This window comes from Pelophylax lessonae (genome assembly GCF_965119305.1).
Source record: "Pelophylax lessonae genome assembly, chromosome: 6".
NCBI lineage: Eukaryota > Metazoa > Chordata > Amphibia > Anura > Ranidae > Pelophylax > Pelophylax lessonae.
The window spans coordinates 299,177,870-299,204,253 of record NC_138773.1 but is presented as its reverse complement, the minus strand read 5'-3'; the positions used below and the strand labels follow the sequence as shown (position 1 = coordinate 299,204,253).

The 26,384-nt window shown below is 44.6% G+C and overlaps 1 protein-coding gene across 1 annotated transcript; it reads right to left on the bottom strand.

The window, feature by feature from the left end:
* Positions 1 to 1,007: 1,007 nt before the first annotated feature.
* LOC309558870 (uncharacterized protein) lies at positions 1,008 to 12,205 on the bottom strand (the record flags this gene model as incomplete). Its single annotated transcript, XM_082261956.1, has 2 exons — positions 12,172 to 12,205; positions 1,008 to 2,037 (listed from the first exon to the last, which is right to left on the bottom strand). Exon 2 carries the CDS (start codon positions 2,025 to 2,027, stop codon positions 1,008 to 1,010), a length of 1,020 nt encoding a protein of 339 aa, XP_082118082.1. The 5' UTR covers positions 2,028 to 2,037; positions 12,172 to 12,205.
* Between the last annotated feature and the right edge of the window lie 14,179 nt (positions 12,206 to 26,384).

Here is a 26,384-nt window from a genome sequence, read left to right as displayed (position 1 = left end):
AAGTGGCATCTTGAAGTGATCAATTGCACAGTATTGCAATAGTTGCCACCTGGCAAACTATGCAGTAATCTACACGTGTAGGATCAATTAAATCTTCTGCGATCACGTGTCCCATCATGTGTCAGATCACTTAAAGATGCTAATTCTATTTGTGTAGCTTACCTCATCAGAAGCCATTTGGTTAATCTGTGCCAAATTGCTCTCCCAGTTAACTATCAGTTTTAATAGCACCAAACTGAGAAAAGCAAAGGTCAACCCCTCTTCATTATGACCAAAATTGCAGAAGAATATTGACAGCCAACAGTTCTTGCTGAACTGGGGTATAGACGACAATAGCAGGGTAGGATGGGATTTTTCTAAACAATTAGTAACCGCACTACAAGTTACAACACTAAAACTTGTAGTTTAAATGAAGCTGTGCTTTGTGGAATTCTTGAAATTAAAAATAAAGTAGGACACACGAAATGCAATTTCAAAGCATATTTATTAAACATTACGTTACAAATGCAAATGGTCACCACAAATGCAAATGGTCACCACTCAGACTGCCAAGGTTTTCATTTTTAAGTGAACCATGGCATTGGTCATACAGGGCAAAGTAACAGGATTTCTTCACAGACAGGACATGGAAGTAGATTGCACTTGCTGCCATCCCTGATCACCTGTTACTAGGGGTACCAGTACATGCAGCTGTGGGAAGTTATGAACATTTGCCCCCATGCCTCCCCACAGTCAACAGTGCTTGATGTCCAGGTGGGCAAACACCAAAGCCAGGAATGTTCCACAGCCCGGAGCAAGTTCTCATTCGTTAGAAAGTCAGGATGTACAAAGAAAACTGGTATGGCAGCAGAGCATTGATTACAGGGAAAGAAAGTACAAGCTGCCCAAAGTGTCTTCTGTGAAGGCCTTAGATTGCCCAGTATGAAATAGTGCAGGTTCATTTTAATGGTACAGTGCCAGTAGGAGTGACTGAAGCCACATCAACATCGGAAATCCAAAACTAAATTTCATGCATGTGGCAGGGGGTTATCAGTCGGTGGAGTAGGGTTGTCAAGAATTCTCATATCCCGGCAATATAGCACAGGCTCTTTTCCCAAGCCCATCTGGTAGACATAGATGTAGACTTTTTGTTGGGGCTTCACAGTAAGGGTTATTGTCTCTTCAACTTCAGTGGCCTCATTCCAATTCTCCTTCTCTGTGTTTGTACTGGATCCACCATATTCAGTTGAAAGGGAAAATTGGACCTTTGAAATCAAAGCACTCAATCCTCCTGTCTCAGCCGAGACAGTTGCTGACACTTTCCAGTTGTGCTCTATACTGGACATCTTCTCCTTCTCATATCCAACCTTCTTGGCAACCCGATTCTTCCATTCAAGGGGGGTCTGGGAGTTATTGTCAATGGTCTTGATGCACACCCACTCACCAAAAGAGGAGCCCTTGGCAATAGCCAGACCTCCAGGCAGAAAGCTATAGATGCTGGGATGGAACGAGAAGGTTTCAATGCCCTCATTTTTGTTGAAGTTAGTACATCTTGTGTACTTAATTCCTCCCCACTGGTCCTCTGGATTCACAAAATAGTAGTAATCTTTCACACCAAAATAGTAAAGCCCATTTCTGCATTCCGGGTGCAGCGTGAATTCTTCAGCCTCTTCATCTTTGTTCATGTTCTTTGTCCGGCGATAGACCCCTCGGTCCTGAAAAAGGATATAGAAGTATCCAAAAGCCGAACAATAATGACTGCCCCCTTGACAGTTGGGGTGTAGGGAATAAACAATTGCACTTTCATCTTTGTTCATGTTTGTAACCCGACGGTAATGGTCCGACTTGATGATGTAGAAGTGGTCATCCTCATAGGCCAAGTAATGATCTCCATTCCTGCAGGATGGGTGCAAGCTGAAGATCTCCAGATCTTCTCCATGATTAAAGTTTGTTGATCTCATGTAACAATTCAGGTCTGGCCTGACGATATAGTAATACTTGTCCACGCCACAAAAATCTGCTTTGCTTTTGCTCTTGGGGACAATCATAGCTGAGATTCTGGAAGGCAGAAAACATGAAATTATAAAACAAAGATGCACCCATTAACCAGTTAAGCTACATAGAATTTACAAAGGCTCTACCTGGTTTTGAATACAACATTTTATTACAGAGGAGGACAAGGCTGGAAAGGAAGGAGAGGGGCATAAACTACCAGGCCATTACAGTATGGTAGTGTAAGAATATTTAATAATAAATATATTGCGCTCGTACTTATGTCAGAATATTTATACTTCTCTGAATAAAGCAGTGTACTTATTTATGGTTAATAAGCAAAGATCTGTGAGAAAGGAGAGTCTCCACTTATGCCATAAATCAATGTCGTGAATTCTTTTTAATTGATTAATTTCTTTTTAAAAGCATATACCAATCTTAGTGAGTACAGTCTACAGCGTGGAATATATATAAAATATTTATTCTCAAGACATGTAAACACAATATATGATCAAACAGGAAATGACACAAAAAGATAACTTCTACAGAAAAATACTAACTTCAAATAATCAATGCAATGTGATGTTTAGCTCAATAATGAAAGTGAAAGTAAAACAAAGTGAAACTAAAACAAAGTGAAAGTGAAACCAAAGTAAAAGCAAGATTACCATTTCTTCCCAGGTATAGTATAAGCCATAAACTAATGTTCTATATAAACAGACTACAATGGTCTGCGAATCACATAGCCCAAAGTCATTCCACTGCAGAAGGAATGAGAATAAGCCATGCAAAACGGAAGACTTAAAATTGCAAATAATGCACTGAATCTGATATTAATAAAAATGTATAAAAACAAAAATCAGCTTTTTAGAGAAAAATATACCATGGCTTATACGGCTGGGATTGTAATCTCATTACCCTTAAATATGCAATATAAAACATATAAGGAAAGAATAAACAATTGTTGAATAAAATCAAATAATACAGCAAGGCATAATTACCACACTTAAGATGGTGTTACCAGAGTCCTAAGATGGATGCCAGTGAGGGAGGAGTTTCCTCCAAGTTTCAGATGAATGATGTGGATCAGGGAGTATGTCTGGATGAGTCTATCGAAAAATGTAATAGCGTGTGTGGTGTAAGTGCGAGGTGTGTTGTCAGTAGTGTAAAGTGTCATGTGTCATCTCTCATATCTGGGTTGGTCTTTTATATGGTAAGAACAAAGAGCTATAAAAATTACCATAAGTAAAACCCAGAGGGATGAAACATTATCCCAATTGGTCGGGATATTCTATACCTAAACTAGTGAGGTCAGAGACACACCCCTTTTTATAATTAACCCCATACTTGGTCTAATAAAATTAAGGATGATTCCTCTATATGTAAGATTAATCATAAAACACAACATAAAACTTTATCCAGACTCCCAGTACATACATAAATGTTCACCTGTATTTCCATCATTCATCTTGGCAAGTAATGCCATTTCAATAATTATATTATTTAAGACAATATAATATTTTTATATTGGAATATCTCAAATTATCTCAAGACTGCACCTGGTATTTCGTCTCCAGAGGGCAGTATTGTACCGTTCATTAGATTTTGTATTTAATATAATTAAAACAATTTGTTATCTGATGACCTATTGACCTGTCGGCTAGTGAAAAGCAATTACTTATTTGACTTGTGACACAACTGTCAGACATCCAGACTAGGATAGGAAGATCTATAGTGTCATAAAAACTTACACCAGACCTACACAGAAACTTCTCTGAAATGAGGTAACTAGTGACGAGATACATATGTCCTTACACTTATTAGAAAAAGAATTCTAAGTAAGATTATTACTGAGAATATAAACCCAAAATGTGATATAACATTCCTAAATATATATGTATATGCCTTACATAATATAATGACATAATTATGGCTAATATCTTCTCACATATGATAATGTATCTATAAAAACCTATATGGTTCATCTTTAAATGTATGCTGAAAAACACTGAGCCATTGTCTATTGTTATATACTTATAGACAGACTGAGATATCCCCCCTTAACATAGCGTCAGACTGACTAAGTTTTATCTGATCGAGATGTCAAAAGAAATCTTATTTACGATTACATAGAAATACAAATATCTCTGTTGAGACCATAGACCCTTTGTAAGCCTGTGAGAGACATTTTGTTTAACAAGTATATATGAACTTTGTTTCACCTTAAAAACAAGATGGACGCCATCCTGTTCAGAATCTCTTATATGCATAATATGAAATATACATGGCTTTTAAAATCATTTTTCTTTTTACCTATTATTCTTTTAATCAACCCCCAATAACCCCGACATATCCCCCCCCTTTCTTCCCAGTAGACAAGTGAGCAACTTAGGCCTATCTGGAAAGAAAGCTTTTTAAGGAGTAGTGGAAAAAAAAATGTCTTGTTCTCTTTTTGTAAGAGAATAGTTCATATTGGGAATTGTTCATAACTTTTAAGTAAAGCGATAAAAAAAAAGAGAAAAAAAATCAGTTCAAAATGTCAGTTCGTAGCGACTTTGCTGGTGTTAGCTATGTCACAAACTGTTCCTATTTAGTCTCTTTGAATTCTGATCTCCTGGTAAAGAAACACAAATGTTCCTTGAAATCTGCATCTCCAGCTTGCAAAGTCTTGATGGAGACAGAAATTAACTGCTGCAATGGCATTGACAATTACCATTCAAAGCGCAGTAAAACAATGTTGGCAATCAGGAATCCGAGAAATCTGTTTGGACGTTCAACCTTGGATGTTGGTTGGATAATGAATGGTTTCAGCACGGTCTAGAGTGTCATACACCTAGACTGAGGTTTGCTCACATGTGCAATGCACCATTCTCACATCTCCTTCAACCGAAAATAGGAGGTAGTGCGATTTCTCTCAATGGATTTCCTCGGATCAAATGCACAAAGATCTGTAGAAACAAATCTTCCTCTCCGTCAACAAGAATCTGGGGCGTCTCGCAGCTTGATTCCTGAAGAGGGATCCGATTCAATGAGGGGTTCCATCCAGAACTGGACTCTAAGGAGAGATGACCCATCCAATCGCTGTGTCTTTGGCAAACATCATCGTCTGTACCAATCAACGACCTGGCATGGAAAGTTAATCTCTTCCTATTGGATGAAACATATAGTATGAATATACATTCTTATCAATTGACATTTCAATGCGATGTTGGTACCCTAAGCTTTCTCAGAGTTCTCCTTTAATCCACCGTGTGATCAGTCCTTTATATGACCACCAGGGAAGGTGAGACTATATATGCGACCTTTCCTAGGGCGACTGACTTCAGGGGCTTATTAACCTGGTGATGTATTCATCGCCATGGATACTACACATTGGACAATTGTACATTGATACAATATTTTGTTAAAATTTACCTACTACTTAGGAAAAAAAAAAAAATATATATATATCTCCCCCTATGGGGCATCAATGCAATTTATTGTAGGCAATAAAACTACCTGGCATTGAGGATTCCTTCTTGGTTACCGTATACAACCTTTAACCTCTTGACTGCATTACGTCATTAGGGTTTGATCCTCCTTGGTATCACCGTCATTGGCGATTTTTCAAAATGTGCCCGCTTTAAGCGACCTGTTTGAGTCAGAGGGATGAAGTGACCACTGAAAAATAGGAGGGTAGTTAGTATCTCACAACCAAGATCCCCCCCTGACAGGGATTTCAGGATCCTCAATGCTGTGACCTGGGATAAAAGGGTGTTAGAACCTCTGCATCCTATGCCTCTATTCAGTGTATCCCTTCTGATTCCTGCCATTTGGGCATTAAAGGATTTTATGGCCTATGGCTGGCCACAGGATTTGTTCCTAAAAAGGAATTATTTTAGTTCTGGGCTACAGTGCCCTGAGTGAACCAAGTGATCAGCTGATCAATTTGGCTTTTATTATGTTGAAAACTTTACAGAGTTGAATTATTGGCTCCGCCTCCTGCGGTGCCTTTGTCTCTCGGGTTTAGACAGATGGGACAGATCCCCATCAGAACCAGTTACTCGGTTCTGGCATGAGGTCTGGGCCTTAATGTCACTCTAACTTCCCGAGGATTTTGGGGAACCCTAGGATGGGGCAAATCCCTATTTATTTGTGGGTGTCCCCCCCCCTTGTTGATGGGATGTCCGGTGTCCTCCTTAAGGTATCCGGTGTTCCCCTTGGGGCCTAGGTGGCATATCTTGCTCCTTTGCCAAATTTATTATTATGTACATGGGCAATGCCTCAAAGCATAGGGATTTCAATTACAGGTGGTTGTACTCAGCTCCTTCATTGAAGGGTGTTAGGCACTTTTGAGTACAGACAAAAAAAAATTCAATGGGGCTTTGGTGCTGTGTACATTTTAAATTGTAGATAACAACTCTAGCAGCATTTAGGTTTTTGTATGGGCTGACTTTTAAATGACATCCTGCAGGCACAACACAGACAGTTGTTTTCATAGGCCTCAAGATGGTCAATAATATCTAAGGACCTTTTCTAAAAAAAAAAAAAAAAAAAAATCGGAACAGTACTCTTTTTAAAACTTTTTAAATTCTGGAGGTGCATGGTGTCTTTTTAGGGGTGCTAGTCTTTTTGTAGTGACCTGATATGATTCATACCTATTTATACATGGCTGCCCAATTTCTGCCCTCCTATATTTAGAAGATGGCTGGGGTAGGACATGGACTCTCTGCCTGACTCCCCCCCCCCTGTCTGGGTCATAACCAACAGACTGGGAATCATATCTGGGTCTGTGAATAATTACATCATATTTAAAGCAGGACTAATAAAGCATTGCCCTTTTGTATGGACACCATGACCTTTTGGAACTCTCCTATGTATTTACTTATGAGTTCCGTTTCTTGACTTGACTGTTACATTTTTATTTATTTTTATTTTTTTCAAAAGTTTCCACTGCTGATTACTCGGCAACTTTTTGCTAGAAAACATTTTTCCTTGCTCAAAACTTCCTAATTATTGCATTAATCATTTACATTTCACTTTCACATGGTTACTTTCATTACAGCTTCCTTGATAAAACTTCTGCCACAGTTCTACTTTATTTTGCAGTTTCACGCTACATTCTCTTAACTTATGTGTCCCAATAGAGGTTACTTTCACCTGCTCAAGGAGGTTCCTAATCTCATACTCTCATTTATTTGGAGTGGAGATTGAAACTTTACTAAACTCCTTTTTGCTGAGCCTTCTGGTGCAGTTCCTCATAAAGATACAGTAAGATTGGCCATGACCAAAAAGTATGTGATTACACTTCCTGATATCTTTTGGTGTTAAATAAGCTTATTGGTGAGTTCATACATACAGGTTGTCCTCTACCCATGTCAGATGCCCTTTATTGGCCCGACTTTCTGAGGATTTTGATATATGACTCTAACCAGCATTTACATATTCCACCATTTCAGACTCAGAGAGGTGTTTCCACACATTTATGATCTGTGCCAAATCTACTGGAGTTGTGGCATTACCACTAGGGACTGACACCTTGCCAGAGTTGGCAGCGTGAACATTACCTGCTGTGGACATTTTAAGGCATTTCTATTACATTCACAATTAATAAAAAAAAATTCCAAAAAAAAAAAAAAAAATTTTTTTTTTTTAAGTTATTGATTATGTCAGCTGATCAATATATATGATTGGCATATGTAAGAAATCAATAATTATCTCGCTGGGGCCTCCATTATATGTAAGAATATTTAATAATAAATATATTGCGCTCGTACTTATGTCAGAATATTTATACTTCTCTGAATAAAGCAGTGTACTTATTTATGGTTAATAAGCAAAGATCTGTGAGAAAGGAGAGTCTCCACTTATGCCATAAATCAATGTCGTGAATTCTTTTTAATTGATTAATTTCTTTTTAAAAGCATATACCAATCTTAGTGAGTACAGTCTACAGCGTGGAATATATATAAAATATTTATTCTCAAGACATGTAAACACAATATATGATCAAACAGGAAATGACACAAAAAGATAACTTCTACAGAAAAATACTAACTTCAAATAATCAATGCAATGTGATGTTTAGCTCAATAATGAAAGTGAAAGTAAAACAAAGTGAAACTAAAACAAAGTGAAAGTGAAACCAAAGTAAAAGCAAGATTACCATTTCTTCCCAGGTATAGTATAAGCCATAAACTAATGTTCTATATAAACAGACTACAATGGTCTGCGAATCACATAGCCCAAAGTCATTCCACTGCAGAAGGAATGAGAATAAGCCATGCAAAACGGAAGACTTAAAATTGCAAATAATGCACTGAATCTGATATTAATAAAAATGTATAAAAACAAAAATCAGCTTTTTAGAGAAAAATATACCATGGCTTATACGGCTGGGATTGTAATCTCATTACCCTTAAATATGCAATATAAAACATATAAGGAAAGAATAAACAATTGTTGAATAAAATCAAATAATACAGCAAGGCATAATTACCACACTTAAGATGGTGTTACCAGAGTCCTAAGATGGATGCCAGTGAGGGAGGAGTTTCCTCCAAGTTTCAGATGAATGATGTGGATCAGGGAGTATGTCTGGATGAGTCTATCGAAAAATGTAATAGCGTGTGTGGTGTAAGTGCGAGGTGTGTTGTCAGTAGTGTAAAGTGTCATGTGTCATCTCTCATATCTGGGTTGGTCTTTTATATGGTAAGAACAAAGAGCTATAAAAATTACCATAAGTAAAACCCAGAGGGATGAAACATTATCCCAATTGGTCGGGATATTCTATACCTAAACTAGTGAGGTCAGAGACACACCCCTTTTTATAATTAACCCCATACTTGGTCTAATAAAATTAAGGATGATTCCTCTATATGTAAGATTAATCATAAAACACAACATAAAACTTTATCCAGACTCCCAGTACATACATAAATGTTCACCTGTATTTCCATCATTCATCTTGGCAAGTAATGCCATTTCAATAATTATATTATTTAAGACAATATAATATTTTTATATTGGAATATCTCAAATTATCTCAAGACTGCACCTGGTATTTCGTCTCCAGAGGGCAGTATTGTACCGTTCATTAGATTTTGTATTTAATATAATTAAAACAATTTGTTATCTGATGACCTATTGACCTGTCGGCTAGTGAAAAGCAATTACTTATTTGACTTGTGACACAACTGTCAGACATCCAGACTAGGATAGGAAGATCTATAGTGTCATAAAAACTTACACCAGACCTACACAGAAACTTCTCTGAAATGAGGTAACTAGTGACGAGATACATATGTCCTTACACTTATTAGAAAAAGAATTCTAAGTAAGATTATTACTGAGAATATAAACCCAAAATGTGATATAACATTCCTAAATATATATGTATATGCCTTACATAATATAATGACATAATTATGGCTAATATCTTCTCACATATGATAATGTATCTATAAAAACTTATATGGTTCATCTTTAAATGTATGCTGAAAAACACTGAGCCATTGTCTATTGTTATATACTTATAGACAGACTGAGATATCCCCCCTTAACATAGCGTCAGACTGACTAAGTTTTATCTGATCGAGATGTCAAAAGAAATCTTATTTACGATTACATAGAAATACAAATATCTCTGTTGAGACCATAGACCCTTTGTAATCCTGTGAGAGACATTTTGTTTAACAAGTATATATGAACTTTGTTTCACCTTAAAAACAAGATGGACGCCATCCTGTTCAGAATCTCTTATATGCATAATATGAAATATACATGGCTTTTAAAATCATTTTTCTTTTTACCTATTATTCTTTTAATCAACCCCCAATAACCCCGACAGTAGGCTGGTGGCCCAAGTAGTGATATTACACATTTCCTCAGAGGGAGCCCCCAGTCAGGGACAGCTGCTGGCCATAGCCTTACATTCCTTGTTCAGACCCATCACAGCACTGCACAGAGGAAATCCTCCAGCACCAATGTCAGTTGTAGTCAGTGCTGTATTTTGGCCTAGGCCAACAAGGCTCAGGCCAGCAAAAAATCTCTCTCTAAGGGTTGCGCACAGAGCGGCAATCGGTGGTGCAGTGTGTTACTCGACACACCGCATCTCCAATCCCGGTAAAGAGCCTATGACGTAGGGTCTTTACCATTTTACCAGCTGTGTCCCAATCACAGATGGTCACATAGTAAATGTGAAGTGCTGTTGATCGGCTTTGCGAATGACAGGCACAAGTAGAGGAGAACTGGTCTGCTGTCCTGAAGGGGGGGGGGGGGGGGTTTGTGCTGAGCATTAGATCACCAGTTCAGACACTTGGGGGGGGGGGGGGGGACAGATCAGTGCCACCCACCAGTGCAGCAAAAAAAAAAAAAAAAAAAAAAAAAACTACTTAGAACATTTTATAACAATCAAAATAATTCTCTCCCCCCCCCCCCCCCCCCCAAAATTTTTGGTCTTTAGCAAAAAATAAAAAACTTGCAGTGATCAAATACCACCAAAAGAAAGCTCTGTGGGGTGGGAAATCATAAATTTGGTTTAGGTACAGTGTTGCATGGCCACGGAATTGTCGATTCAAAATGCAATAGCGCTACAAGCTGAAAACTGGCCTGGGCAGCAAGGGGGTGAAAGTACCTGTATTGAAGTGGTTAATCACTGAGATTGTTCTATGGTCTTAATAGGAGAATCCATTCTTTCCCCCAGAGCTGTAGTGATCTTTTTCAGCTCATATAACTCTTTCATTCCTTAAAACCTTTTAGCATATGTTCACGAAATATGTGTTACAGTAAGCCATTTGTGCATTAGTCTATGGAACACACAGCTTGGGCAATGGCAAAGGTCTCCCTGTCTTTCAAAAATCATGCCAAGAGGGGTCTTTTTAAAATTAGAGTAGGTCTTCATTTACCCCACAATCCTCATATCCAGTGTCATAAAGCGGCTTTAAACTGCTGGGAGTTTATTCTCTTCCCCCCCCCCCCCCCCCAGAAAACTGGAAGGTAAAGGCATAATGTGCTAGTATGCATCACATAAAGTGAAACCGTCGCTGGACGCAGCATCCATCTTCACCTGTCTTCCTTCCGGGTTCGCAGACTCTGGCTCAGTGACTGGCTGGAGCTGCAATGACGCATACACAGGGGGAACCATCATTCACAGCACAGGATTCTGAAGAATGGCTGTTCCTCCAGAACGCATGCGCCAATGAGGTCATCTACTGCATATGTAGTAAACATCTCCTAAATGATGCACGTTTAGGAGATATTTGCAGTACCTATAAGTAAGCCTTACCTAGAGGTGCAAACTATGCATGGGACTTTACTTCCTCTCTAAAGTGTGCGTTCCTGTGCTTATATGCATTCCAGGGCAAAAATACTCACCTTAAAACATGGGTTGGGCAGATCTAAGAGACCACAATCTAACAAATCAATGGTCCATCCCATCACTAGGCAGAGAGTAAAAGTTAAAAAGCAGCTTTTAAAGAAAAAGCTACAGATCCCTCCATTAATGACTTTTATAATGCATGTTAACTGGCTGTCATACAGATTCAATCCCTTCTGTACAGGGACTACAGACACCAGGAAGCTAGCATTTTCAGAAGCTTAGCACTGGCAGGATACAAGTTTTATTCAAGGTAGGTTGACTTGGTTCTTGCTTACATATGCAATCAGAAGTCACTTCGCTAAAGCCAGACCAGTACAAGATTGATTTGTTGCTACAAGTTATTGGCATTAGGTGGGGGACTGGGGCAATGCCCTGAGCTCCAACAGAGTATCCTAACCTACTACAATGCTTTCTATCCCCATTAACATGCCAGGTGGCCTCAAAAGTCAACCATGGCCAGAGCAGATGGGACCCAAAGGGCAGAACACACTTAACCAATAGAGGGCAAGCAGATAAGGTGGAGGCTTGGAGTCCCTACACCTACTATACAAGAGTGTACATTAATGCATCCATGTATAATAACAAACTAAATAATAACTCATTAATAGCCAGCCATCATCTATAGTTTACATCAGGGATCCTCAAACTACGGCCCTCCAGCTGCTGTGAAGCTACACAATCTATGAGGCATTGTAAAACTCTGACATTCACAGCCATGACGGGAATTGTAGTTCCTGAACAACTGGAGGACCATAGTGCGAGGAGCCCTGGTTTACATCCTTTAGTCTAAGGAAATGACACTATAAAAGGTTAGAGAGAGAGAGATTCTTCCATATACTTACAATGTAACGCCTCAGTGCAGCGCTGAATAAAGATCGGTGGTGATCAGTACATGTGAGCCCAACAATCTGAGCTCCTTCTTATATATGGAGATCACCCAACACACTGATCTCTGATTGGGAGGGTTCACCTTCATTATAATCACCTGATACAATCTCAGGGGAACTTTATCAAGAAAATTAGCCACACATTTGTAATTCGGACGCTTCTCGTTTAGCAAAGTATATGTGAGAGGATATTTTGTGTACTTTTAACTCCTTGGTATCCTGGGCAGCCAAAGCAGCACTAAAACTGTTTTTTTCCAATTTTTGTAAGGAAGTAGGGAAGGTTATAACCCCTGTCAGGTTTTTTTTTTGCTATGCGAGCCCCATTGGGGAGATTTCCCTTCACTTTCTGTCCCACAGTCAAAACAGGAAGTGAGAGGAAATCTATTCCAAAATGAAAGAACCCCAGTTGTAACCAGAACTATTGTCCCCATTGGAAAATCTCCCCCCTATATTCCTGTTGTGGGGACAACACAGATTATTGATTTTTCCCTTTTGGTGATAACGGTAAACATGTAAAATAAAGTGAGTGAATCTCCTTAACCACTTAAGCCCCAGAAGATTTTACCCCCTTCCTGACCAGGGCCTATTTTGCGATTCGGCACTGCGTGACTTTAACGGACAATTGCGCGGTCGTGCGACGCTGTACCTAAACAAATTTGACGTCCTTTTTTTCCCACAAACAGAGCTTTCTTTTGGTGGTATTTGATCACCTGTGCGATTTTTTGATCATGCGCTATAAACAAAAAAAGAGCGTCAATTTTGCAAAAATAACAATATTTTTCACATTTTTTTATATGAAATCCCCCCCCCCCCCAAAAAAAAATGTAAAAATCTAATTTTTTAACATTTTAGGCCAATTTGTTTTATGCTACATATTTTTGGTAAAAAAAATTGCAAAAAGCGTATTTTGATTGGTTTGCGCAAAAGTTAATGCGTTTACTAACAAAGGGAAAGATTTTTGTCATTTTTGTTGTTTTTTTTTTTAACGCATAATGACGGCGATCTGCGATTTTTTTTGCGGGACTGCAACATTGCAGCGGACAGATCGGACCCTTGACTGACATTTTTGACACATTTGGGGTTACCAGTGACATTACTACAGTAATCAGTGCTATACATATGCACTGTTACTGTAAAAATGACACTGGCAGTGAAGGGGTTAACTTTTTTGAGAGGGAGGGGTGGTGTGTGTCCCTAGGGGCGTGATTCTTACTGTGATTGGCTGTGGCTAGTTGTATAAGAACAGTGATCAACGGTTCTACATAGTAGAACCGTATGATCACCATTTTTACACAGGGGAGAATGACAGGCGGCTTTGTTTAAATTAGCTGCCTGCCTTTCTCCCGGTGTCACGGACGATCGCGAGTGCCCGGCGGACATCGGGTCCGCCGGGCACACGCGCGGGGGGGGTCCGTGAATGAGCAGGAGCGGGAGCGCGCATTCGGCGGCGCGCGCTCGCTCCCCAGAGCCTCACAGGCTAGCGACGTAGACCTACGTCGCTTTGCCTGTGAGGGGCTGACTGCCGCAGTAAATCTACTGACGCCAGTCGGCAAGTGGTTAATGGGGACACAGGCAGCAATAAAACCTGACAGATGTTCCAATCCCTCTTCACTCTATCTAAAAAGAAAAGTTTTGCCTTTAGTTATACTTTAACTCCACATTTTGCAAGAACATAATTAACGTACCCATATGTATCCCAAATATGTAACATGTTCTAAGGGCTCATTCACACTTGCTTTGCTTTGGTGTCTAAGGAGCGATTTGCATTCAGATCACTCTTCAGAGAACATTTGAGAGATGGTGAGGAGGCAATGTATTGGCACCTCACCATCTGCTTTAACTATTTGAACCCCTCACTGCATAAGATTGCGGGGAGCTCAGGCATCTCAACCTGCAAAAACTCATTTCAGGGAGGTGGCAAACTCATTTCCGGTAGGTGGCACTCTGCGCCGCCCGCCCCCCTCCCCCCTACTTCCCCTTCCCAATTTAACACAACCAGAGGATAAGGAAATGAAATGTAATTAGTATACGGAGGTTTACTTCTTCTGGGAGATATTAAAGGAACACTCTAACCACCAGAAACACTGCACATGTTGGGATATTTACAGTTATGTGCTGGGGGATAGTTGCACTACTAGCACATATGACTTAGGCAGCCAGAAAATGTCATGTCCTTCTTCATACATGTATGAACAAGGACGTGACATTTTATTATGAACACAGCTAGGTATTAAAAAACACATTGCAATAATTTACACACACTAATGCACATACCTTTTCTACTTATTTTTCAGACTATGCTGGTCTCTGTGGTCCCAGTCTCTGTGGTATGCTGGGCTCTGTGGTGTCGGGCTCTGTGGTATACTAGGCTCTGTGGTGCCGGTCTTTGTGGTATGCTGGGCTCTGTGATATCTAGGGTATCGGTCTCTGTGATGCCAGTCTCTGTGTTATGCTGGTCTCTGTGGTGCCAGTCTCTGTGGTATGCTGGGCTCTGTGGTATGTTGGGCTCTGTGGTGCCGGGCTCTGTGATATGCTGGGCTCTGTGATATCTAGGGTATCGGTCTCTGCGGTGCCGGGCTCTGTGGTATGCTGGGCTCTGTGATATCTAGGGTATCGTCTCTGTGGTGCCAGGCTCTGTGGTATGCTGGGCTCTGTGGTGCCGGTCTCTGTGGCATGCTGGGCTCTGTGGTATGCTGGGCTCTGTGGAGCCGGGCTCTGTGATATGCTGGTCTCTGTGGTATGCTGGTCTCTGTGGGGCCAGTCTCTGTGGTGATGGGCTCTGTGGTGCCGGTCTCTGTGGTATGCTGTGGATATCCTGGCAGGGCTGAAGGCGGCAGTGTCAAAGCTCAAATGTCAAGAATGTGAGAATGGAGCCGCTATTTCCTCCGTAGTACCGGCTTACAAGCAGAGTGATATCAAGTGCACTTCGCCTGTGAGAGGAGGAGTCATACAGAGGAAGCACACGGCTACAGTAGAGAGCAGAGCCACGTGCTTTCTCTGTATGGCTCCTCCTCCCACAGGTAGAGTGCACTTGATATCACTCCGCCTGTGAGCCAGACCTAAATAGCGGCTCCATTCTCACTCATGACAGTTGAGCTCGCCTCTTACACTGCCGTCCTCAGCCCTGCTGGGATATCGCCCTGCGCTCACGGGTGTCCATGATGCAGGCGACATGCGGCAGACTCTCGCAACTTGCGGGAGACTTGAGATGTCTGGGAGCTTACAGAGCAGCCCCATTCATTTGAATACCTCATGCTCAGTGGGTGCTATGCCCACCAAAAACAACATGGGGTATAGACCCTTCTGTCAGGGACAAGAGGGGATTGGCAGGAGGGGAGGCTTCCTTGGGCGCAATTGCTAGTGTGGATAAGCCATAAAAATGGAAAATTGTATACTCACCTCTCTGTAATTTTCCTTTCCAGTTGCATCTTCATGACAGCATACAATGGGTTGTGGATCCACTCCCACAAGCTGATAGGACTGGTGACCTATAGATCAAAGACAGACCCAGCTCGCAGCATTCTCTAACTCTCACCATATGGGTGGGAATCTGTATGCTGCCATGCGTATGATGCGCATCATGGCATCATACTGTAGCGAGGTTTTCCCTTATACAATTTGTAAAAGACTGCTGCTGGACATTTTAAGGAACTCGGCTCCATCTAGTGGCCAAACTGCCACACTGCAGCTTGGTGATTTTCATCAGATACTACGATACCCACAATTCAGTTGGAATACCAGGGTGCATTGCTTCACCACATAGCCTTTTGGGGGAGGCTTTATAAAGGAAGGGAGGAGCCAGGCTCTGTCTCTTGTCTCCACACACAACAGCTAGAAGGAAGCAAGTGCTGTGGGCTGATGCTGTGGACTAGGCCTGAAGCCTGGGCCTGAAGTGACTGAGTGGAAGCATTTCATCTTCAGTAAAGGAGCCTTCCCAGAGAACCCATTGATGCTCTGCAGAGACTGGTGTTGCCAACATCTAAACACAAGCGCGGCTGGTGACAGAAATCGGAGGTGGAGAGCTCCTGAAGAAAGAGGCCGTTTGGTGAGCAGGGCACATGCCCAAATCTGATTATCGCTTGGAAGAAAGTAACTTTAGCCAGTGCTAACTACACTTCAGATAGTACGCAGTACACTCAGCGGCCTAGTGCACCTTCCAGGAGACTAAGCATTTAAATACAAGTACATAAGGTGTCAGGGGCCTATATATGTACCACTAAGAAGATTCATACGCCCAATTACGCAGTAACATTGCGGGTGATTGTAACCTTTTTTTTCTCACCCTTTTTGACTATATATCCTTACTTTTGGATTACAAATAGCTTGTGCACCAACGATTGCTAGCGAAGATTCCAAACCAAAAGGAAGGAACTGTGTGTGGGATTCAAATAGGTTCTGCCTACCTGATACAAGAGACTAGACGTGTGTAAAGTATAGCCTGAATTGGGTAAAAGAAAGCCTATGAGTTATCTTTTAGTTGCATAAGTATACAAAAATAGCCATCTTAATCATATTGTTTATTATTGTGTCAATAACTTTATCTTTCTTAGTTGACTCTTGTGATGTCTTTTGGAGTCAACTTGTACTTTAACTCTCAGTAAAGCTACTTTGGTTAAGCAAAAGTCTGTGTGTTGCACCTTGTGTCACCCAGAGGGACTGCGGCTGGAGAAAGGTAACAAGTTATTATTACTTATTGGGGTGATATATCCTGAATTGTGTTCTCCTGTAGCCATTTGGTATTATAGACTATAGACGTAGACCCAATAATCTAATCAGCAGCTCCTGCGGGGGTGGTGCTACAATACAATAGGAAATAACTCACCCTATAGGAGGGTGCAAGAAAATTTTGTAGTGGTCAGTAGCGTAAGTATGCAAATTTTACTGTCATGAGCAGGTTTCACCTAATGAAGTGTAATGAAGGTGTCCTATGAGGACCATATTGCTGACTTGCAAATAGCTTCAGGAGACACTCGGCACTGCTCTGCGCACAGAGCTGGCACTGCCCTAGTTAAATGTGCTCTTAAGTCCTCTGGAACAGGAGGGTCTTGTGAAGAGTAGGCTCTTTAAATTGTCTAAACAATCTAGGAGATGACTATACGTGTTGATGCTGACTGATCCTGCATTAAGCCATGCCGGAACCAAGCACAGATTTCAGCTTTCCTGAATGAAAAGATAGCTGCCAAGCAGGTCATCAGAGTTAGATCAACATCCAGGGGATGTGGTTCTCTCACTCAACCTAGAAAGGTGGTAAATTGATTTCCTAGTTACAGTGGAAGGGGAAAGATACCCCATGGATAAAAAGTCTGGGGTTTTAGGACTGTTTGGTCCAGGTAGAATTTTAGGTGAGGCTCCTTGAGTACAAAGCCTGCAGCTCTGACACCCTTTTCACAGAGGTTGTAGCAACAAGGAATATGGTCTTCAGGGTTAGGTTGCAGAGTGTATTCAATTCTGTAGGATAGAAATGAGGCCTTGATAGAGCTGAGGACCATAAGAAAGTCCCACATAGGGAACAATGGTTTACAGGCAGATCTATAACTTCATACAAGCCTTTTAAGAATTGCATCTGTAGCACTGCCCCCTAGGGAAAGCTGAGAATGGATTCCCCTGGGTTACCCATAGCAACAGTCTGTAAAATATTATCACTTTAACACTTGGCTCAGTCAATGAACAGTCCAGGGGATTTGTTTTATTTTAGAACTTGGATAGGAGAAGGGATGAGTGGGATACTCCAACTTGAACTATGCACAATGTAGAGGACATCTAACTATCGAGTATGTGGCAAGGTCGCTACTTCACTCTGCCTGTCAGGATGGCAGGTGGAGCCTGACTAATAGAGAGAACTCTCACCTGATGAGAAGGCCGTGGTAGCAGAGCTGGATGCTGGATGGACACCAAGGTAAGTACTCTGATAAGGACACAGGTTCACCTGAGGTGCGGAGTCTAAGTGTTAGCTGGTTTTCACCAGGGCCCCTAATGGTGGGGATAGACTACGCTGCAAGCTAACACCAGGTCGCGGTCCCCAGGATCACCCAGCCAGGCAGAGCGCAGGTTCTGGTCCAGAAGCAGAGAAGCAGACAAGGGTTAACCAAGAGAGTAGTCAGACGAGCCAAAAGTCAGGGCGGGCAGCAAGTAGCAAGGTCAAGAGGAAGCCGGGTCAAATAATCAGGAACAACAGGTACACAGGATCACAAGGAAGAGCTGAAGATAACACAGCAACTTCCTGTCGTCACAGCTGTGTTTAAATAGGCCAATTTGGTAGCCTCTAGCTATACTGAGGTAGCCTCGAACCATACTGAGGTAGCCTCTAGCTATACTAAGGTAGCCTCTAGCTATTCAAGGCGCCTCTTCGTACACGCATGCGTATAGGCGTTCGCCGGTTTGCAGCACCAGTGTGCCTGTGTATAGCAGTGGATCCCTGACATTGCCCCCTCCTTATGGGCAACCTCCGGGTGCCCAAAAGATTCCTTTTCTGAGGATTGCTGCGGAAAAAAGCCTGAATTAATTCCTGGGCATGGACATCCTGTTCGGGCTCCCAGGAATTCTCCTCTGGGCCATAGCCCTTCCATTTTACCAGGAATTGTATTTGGTTCCTCCTCCTTCTGCAGTCCAAGATAGCTTCCACCTCGAATTCCTCATCACCGTTAATCACCACAGGGTCAGGAGGCCTAGAATCCCTACCCGGAAAGGGGTCAGGTAAGGCAGGCTTCAACAGCGAAGCGTGAAATACAGGGTGGATTTTAAGTGACTCAGGCAAGATCAGTTCGTAGGATACCTCGTTAAGTTTCCTCTTTACTGGAAATGGCCCAATAAATTTGGGTGCCAATTTTTTTGAGGGGCAGGCCAAGCGGAGGTTATTTGTTGATAGCCAAACCTTGTCCCCTGGTTGGAGGATCAATTCACCTTTCCTCTTTTTGTCACCTTGTTAGCTGCCTGCGCCTTGACCATCGCTTCCTGTAGCAGTTTGCTGTTGAGATTGAGGAAATCAGCGACATTCCGAGCTGCAGGGACCGTGGACTCAGAGACAACACAAGGGAAAAATGATGGATGGAACCCGTAGTTGGCAAAGAATGGTGACTGGCCTGTGGCTGAGTGTTTGGCGTTGTTATAGGCAAATTCCGCTAAAGGTAATAATGACACCCAGTTATCCTGGACAAACGTGGTAAAGCACCGAATATACTGTTCGAGAGTTTGATTTGTCCTCTCTGTTTGTCCATTCGTCTGAGGGTGGTATGCTGATGACATGGATAGCTTGATCTTTAGGGATTCACACAGGGATTTCCAGAACCGGGAGGTGAATTGGACCCCTCTATCGGAAACGATGTCCGCTGGGATCCCGTGAAGCCTGATTATCTCCTTGATAAATATTTGAGCAGTCTCTGAGGCGGAGGGGGTGTTCTTTAGTGGCAGAAAGTGAGCCATTTTTGATAGATGGTCAACCACTACATAAATGACAGAGCAGCCTTCAGACGGAGGGAGTTCAACAATGAAATCCATGGAAATCATTTTCCATGGCCTATCTGGGACTGGCAGTGGTCTGAGTAACCCGCAGGCCTTGCTTCTAATTGTCTTGCTCCGGTTACAGATGGGGCATGTTCCTACATACTGTTTACAGTCCCTTTCTAAATCAGGCCACCAGAACGTGCGTTGTATCAGGTCCAGAGTCTTGTGAACCCCAAAGTGACCCGCCAAAGGGTGGTCATGGCACAGGCCCAGGATCATCACTCGAGTGCTTTCAGGGACAAAAATCTTGTTACCCCGCCATAATAGTCCATCTCGGGAAGATGATGTAATTCCAGGGAGGCAGGGGACATCCCTCGAGGCTTGTTGCATAAGGGACAGCAGGTCAGGTTGAAGCAGCAGAAAGTGGTTTGGGGATAGGATGGTGTCTGGCACTGAAGTCTCCTTAGGGTCGTCAAACATCCGGGAGAGTGCATCAGGCTTAATGTTCTTTGATCCAGGCCGATACGTAATGTGGAAAGAAAATCGGGAGAAAAATAATGAGCTTGGCGTGGCTTCAGGCGCTTGGCTGTCCTTAAATATTCAAGGTTTTTATGATCTGTATAGATCAGGATAGGGTATGCTGCTCCTTCTAATAGATACCGCCATTCCTCCAGGGCGGCCTTGATGGCCAAGAGCTCCCGATCACCCACATCATAATTTTTCTCTGCTGGTGAAAGCTTGCGGGAGAAAAAAGCCACAGAGTGGACTAAATCTTTAAGACCCTGACGTTGGGAAATTACTGCACCTACAGCCGTTTCTCAGGCATCCACTTCAAGTAGATAGGGCAAAGTGGGATCAGGGTGGCTCAGGATTGGTGCGGTGGTGAATAGTCCCTTCAAAGTACTGAAGGCGGCCAGTGCCTCAGAGGTCCAACAGAAACGATTGTTCTGCTTGGTTAGCTGCGTAATAGGAGCAATGATGGCGGAGAATCCTTTAATAAACCTCCTATAGAAATTGGCAAAACCAATAAAACGTTGTACCCCCTTTTTGTCTGAGGGTGCTGGCCAGTCCAGGATGGCAGAGACCTTTTGTGGGTCCATCTTGATGCCTGTGGAAGAAATTATTAGTCCCAAAAACTGCATACTCCGTTGTTCGAACTCACATTTTATTGGTTTGGCGTATAGCCTATGTTGCCGAAGACGGTGGAGGACCTTCTTGACGTGTTCCCGGTGTTGGTCCAGGGAAGCAGAAAAGACTAGGATGTCGTCCAGGTAAACAATTACAAAGACATCTAGATAATCTCTGAAAATGTCGTTGACAAAATGTTGAAAAGTCGCCGGGGCATTACAAAGGCCGAAAGGCATCACCAGATATTCGTAATGGCCAAACCTGGTACGGAAGGCCGTTTTCCACTCGTCCCCTTCACGAATGCGGACCAAATTGTAGGCTCCCCTCAGGTCCAGTTTAGTAAACAGAGAAGCGGACCTCAGTCTTTGAAAAAGTTCGGGGATCAGTGGAAGGGGGTAACGATTTTTAACTGTTATCTTGTTCAGTTCCCGGTAGTCAACACAGGGCCGAAGAGAATGGTCCTTCTTCTCTACAAAGAAGATTCCTGCTCCTGCCGGGGAGGTGGATGGGCGGATGAACCCTCTCTTCAGGTTTTCTTCCACGTACTCTTTAAGGGTTCCCAACTCACGTTCTGATAGAGGGAAGATCCGACCGAAGGGAATCTCAGCTCCTGGGAGTAACTCAATCGGGCAATCATAGGGACGGTGGGGGGGGAGAGTTTCAGCCCCTTGTTTGCTAAAAACATCCAGGTACTCGTGGTAGGGTTCAGGTACGAGAGACCGTGTCTCTTCATCAGAGTCTGTGCATAGCAAGATACTGGGGGAACTGAGGGGCATCGGCAAGCAGTGGTTCTGGCAGTAGGAAGACTGAAATTGGATGTCTCCGGAGGCCCAGTTGATCGATGGGTTATGTGCCTGAAGCCAAGGCAGCCCCAAAATGACTGGAAATAGGGGGGAAGCAATGGCGTCCAAGCTCAGGAGCTCCTTGTGATTTCCAACAGCAGTTACGGGTAAAGGAGGGGTTTCTTGGGTCACCAATCCAGACTTGATGCGTGAACCATCTGCCAAAAATACGGAGAGTCCTTGGGACTTGGGTCGAAGGGGAATGTGCTGTTGTGCTGCAAATGACAAGTCAATAAAGCAGCTGCATGCTCCAGAGTCAATTATTGCGGTGACTGGTACCATACCTTCCGGAAGCTGAAAAATAACAGACAGAGCCAGGTGAGTAGTGCTGGAAGAGGGTACCGGATAGCTTGAGGGCGAGATGGAGAAGCACTTACGCAGCTTTGCAGGACAGGAGCGTACATAGTGACTGGCCTCCCTGCAGTACAGACACAGATTGTTCTGTCTCCGGCGAAGACGTTCTTCTGCTGTCAGGGAAGGTCGCATGAGTCCAAGCTGCATGGGTTCTGGGGTGTCCGGTACCAGTGTAGCAGGAGCCGGATCTGTAGGGACAAAACTGGTGGGAAAAGGACGTCCGGAAGTGGGTAGTCGGGGCAGCATCCAGACTGGGCGAGACTGCTGGGTAGATCGCTCCGCTCTGCGTTCGCGGAGCCGACGATCAATCTGAATCGCCAGTGCGATTAATTCCTCCAAAGTTTCTGGTACACCCACACGGGCCAGCTCGTCTTTCAGCCCCTCTGAAAGACCCAAACGGAACTGGTGACGTAAGGCCGCATCGTTCCAGTAGGTATCTGCGCTCCACCGCCTGAAGTCGGTAACGTAGTCCTCCACAGCTCTTCGGCCTTGTTGGAGCATGTGGAGTGCGGTTTCCGCGGTGGAGGTCCGCTGTGGCTCATCGTAGAGCTGGGCCATTGCATTAAGAAAGGACGACTGTCACGGAACCATGAACCAGACGTACAACAACAGATAAGTGAAAATAAGAAGGCTTTATTGAAAATCAAGCTGTAAAGCAGAAGTCCAAACGGATGGCGAAACCGAGGCAGAGTCCTTGCGAAGCCAGAGGTCAGGAACCAGGAGGGTAGTCAGACGAAGCCGGGATCAGGAACCAGCAGGGTAGTCAGACGAAGCCAGGATCAGGAACCAGCAGGGTAGTCAGACGAAGCCAGGATCAGGAACCAGCAGGGTAGTCAGACGAAGCCAGGATCAGGAACCAGCAGGGTAGTCAGACGAAGCCAGGATCAGGCACCAGAAGCAGCAGCAGTCTTAGAAGCATGTGAACACAGGAGGACCAAGCAAGGAACTGAAGCCACAGACCTCCTATATATATGAGCTAGGCATCCAGCTCCTCCCAGTGGGAAGGAGGAGCCGCAGGGTGGGAGGCTACAAGAAACCCAGAAACCAAGATGGCCGCCAGCACATGTCAAACGAAGGAGAACAGCAAGAAGGTAAGACCATGACAGTACCTCCCCCTCAAGGGCCCCTCCTCCGCGGAGTAAAGAACGGTTTCTGAGGGAAGCGTGCGTGGAAGGCTCGGAGCAAGGCAGGAGCATGGACATCTGCGGAGGGAACCCAGGAACGCTCCTCTGGACCATAACCACGCCAATGAACCAAAAACTGCACCCGACCGCGGACCAGGCGTGAGTCCAGGATATTGCTCACCTCATACTCCTCACGATTGCCCACTTGGACCGGACGGGGCCGAGGAACCGAGGAAGTGAAACGATTACACACCAGTGGCTTCAACAGGGAGACATGAAACACGTTGGAGATCCGCATGCCAGGGGGAAGCGCAAGGGCATAGGCTACCGGGTTTACCCTGCGAAGCACTCGGAAGGGACCAACAAAGCAAGGCGCCAGCTTGGGAGTGGGCACTCGAAGGTTGAGGTTGCGGGTGGACAACCATACACGGTCTCCGGCCTGGTAGGAAGGAGCAGGCGCTCGTCTTCGATCAGCCTGGAGTCTCTGGCGCTGCGCAGAGACCTCAAGGGACTTCTGGATCTGTACCCAAGAAGCACGTAGGACGGAAAGGTGATCCTCCACAGCCGGAATATCCTGGGGAGAGAATACCTCCGGTAACACGGCAGGTTGGAACCCATAATTGGCCATGAAGGGAGACGTCCCCGAGGAAGAGTTCACCGCCGTGTTCCTGGCAAACTCAGCCCAAGGCAGGAGGTCAACCCAATTGTCTTGGTGATCGGAGACATAGCAACGAAGGAATTGCTCCAAGGCCTGATTGGATCGTTCTGCGGCCCCATTGGACTGAGGGTGGTAGGCCGAGGAGAAGGAGAGATGAATCCCCAACTGGGAGCAAAAGGCGCGCCAGAACCTGGACACAAACTGACTCCCCCGATCCGACACAATCTCCTTGGGCAGACCGTGCAACCGGAAGACCTCCCTGGCAAAAATCGTGGCCAACTCCTGTGCAGAGGGTAACTTCTTGAGAGGAACACAGTGGCACATTTTGGAAAATCGATCCACAATCATGAGAATGACCGTATGGCCTCGGGATGCAGGGAGGTCCACAATGAAATCCATCCCCAGGTGTGACCATGGGCGCTCCCCGGTGGCTATGGGTTGCAGAAGGCCCAACGGAAGGTGCCGAGGGGACTTACTCTGGGCACAAACGGAGCATGCCGCTACATATGCGGCGATGTCGGAACGTAGGGAAGGCCACCAGAACAGACGTGAAACAGCCCAGGACAGCTGATTCTTTCCAGGATGCCCCGCGGTCTTGGAGTTATGGTAGGTTCGCAACAACCGAGTGCGCAACTCCTCAGGCACAAAACATCTGCCGTTGGGTCTCCCAGAGGGAGCACCAGATTGAGCCGCCAAAATCTGCTCACCCAGGGGAGAGGTCAGGCTGGTGCGAATGGCGGCCAGGATCTGATTCGGAGGTATGACCGAAGTCGGAATCGACTCCTCCCTGGACAGGTCGGAGTACTGCCGTGATAAGGCATCCGCCCTGATGTTCTTGGAACCGGGTAGGTAGGAGACCACGTAATTAAAACGTGACAAGAACAGAGCCCATCTGGCCTGACGTGGTGTCAATCTCTTGGCCTCAGAAAGGTAGGTCAGATTCTTGTGGTCCGTCAGGATGAGGACCGGAACCACCGAACCCTCGAGCAAGTGCCTCCATTCTTTAAGGGCCTGCACGATGGCCAATAACTCCCTGTCACCAATCTGATAGTTGCACTCCGCGGAAGACAGTTTCCGGGAGTAAAACCCACAAGGAAGCAGAGGACCCTCTGGTGTTCTACGCTGAGACAGAAGGGCGCCTACTCCCGTCTCAGACGCGTCCACCTCGAGGACAAAGGGCAACCCAGGGTTGGGATGCGACAGAATCGGAGCCGACACAAAGGCGGACTTTAGAGCCTCAAAAGCTCGGATGGCCTCGAGCGGCCAGACCTGGGAATTACTGCCCTTCCTGGTCAGATCCGTGAGAGGCTTGGCTAGCATGGAAAAGTCCCTGATGAACTTCCGATAATAATTGGCGAAGCCCAAAAAGCGCTGCAGGGAGCGAAGACCACTGGGCTGGGGCCACTGTAAGACAGCCGAAACCTTCTCAGGATCCATGGAGAACCCCTCAGCGGAAATGATGTAACCTAAGAAGGTTAGCTGGGATCGGTGAAATTCGCATTTCTCAAGCTTACCGAACAGCTTGTTCTCTCGTAACCGTTGCAACACTCGTCTGACATTCAGAATGTGGGTCTCCATGGATTCAGAATATACCAAGATGTCATCCAAATAGACCACCACACACTGCTGCAACAGGTCACGGAAAACATCGTTAATGAATTCCTGAAAGACTGCGGGCGCATTGCACAACCCAAAGGGCATAACCAAGGATTCATAATGACCGGTCCTGGTGTTAAACGCGGTCTTCCACTCATCGCCCGCCTTGATCCTTACGAGGTTAAATGCCGCCCTCAGGTCGAGTTTGGTAAAGACCGTGGCCCCTTTAAGGCGATCGAACAGCTCGGAAATCAAGGGTATCGGGTAAGCGTTCTTGATCGTGATGCGATTGAGACCCCTGTAATCGATGCAAGGCCTCAACTCACCGCCCTTCTTTTTCACAAAGAAAAATCCAGCCCCTGCCGGGGACGAGGATTTGCGAATGTGTCCGCGTGAAAGCGCCTCCTTCACGTACTCCTCCATGGCCTCATTCTCCGCTACCGACAGTGGATAGACCTTGCCACGAGGAGGAACGGCACCAGGTTGTAACTGGATGGCACAATCGTATGGGCGGTGCGGAGGTAGGGCAACCGCGCTCACCTTATCGAATACATCCCGGTACTCCTCGTATTCAGGAGGCAACAGAGAGTCCGAGGAAGTACACAGCAACTTGACAGGCCCATGGATGCAACTAGCCCCACACTGCGGTGACCACGAGAGGATCTCGGCCGATCTCCAATCGAAAGTCGGATTATGCTTCTGGAGCCAGGGGTACCCCAAGACCACCGAGTAGTGTGGAGACGAAATAACCTGGAAGCAGACCGACTCTCTGTGAACGGCACCAATGGCTATCCCCACTGGAAGGGTCTCATGAGTCACGTGTGGCGGCAGAAGGGGTCTGCCGTCTATCGCCTCAAGAGCCAGTGGAGAACCTCGGGCCTGCAGAGGAATGGAATTGGCGGCAGCGAACACACTATCAATGAACAAACCACCAGCACCAGAGTCCACCAACGCCTGGGTCGTCACTGAGCCCCCGACCCAGGAGAGGACAACAGTGATCAGTGGTTTGTCAACACGGGAAACCGG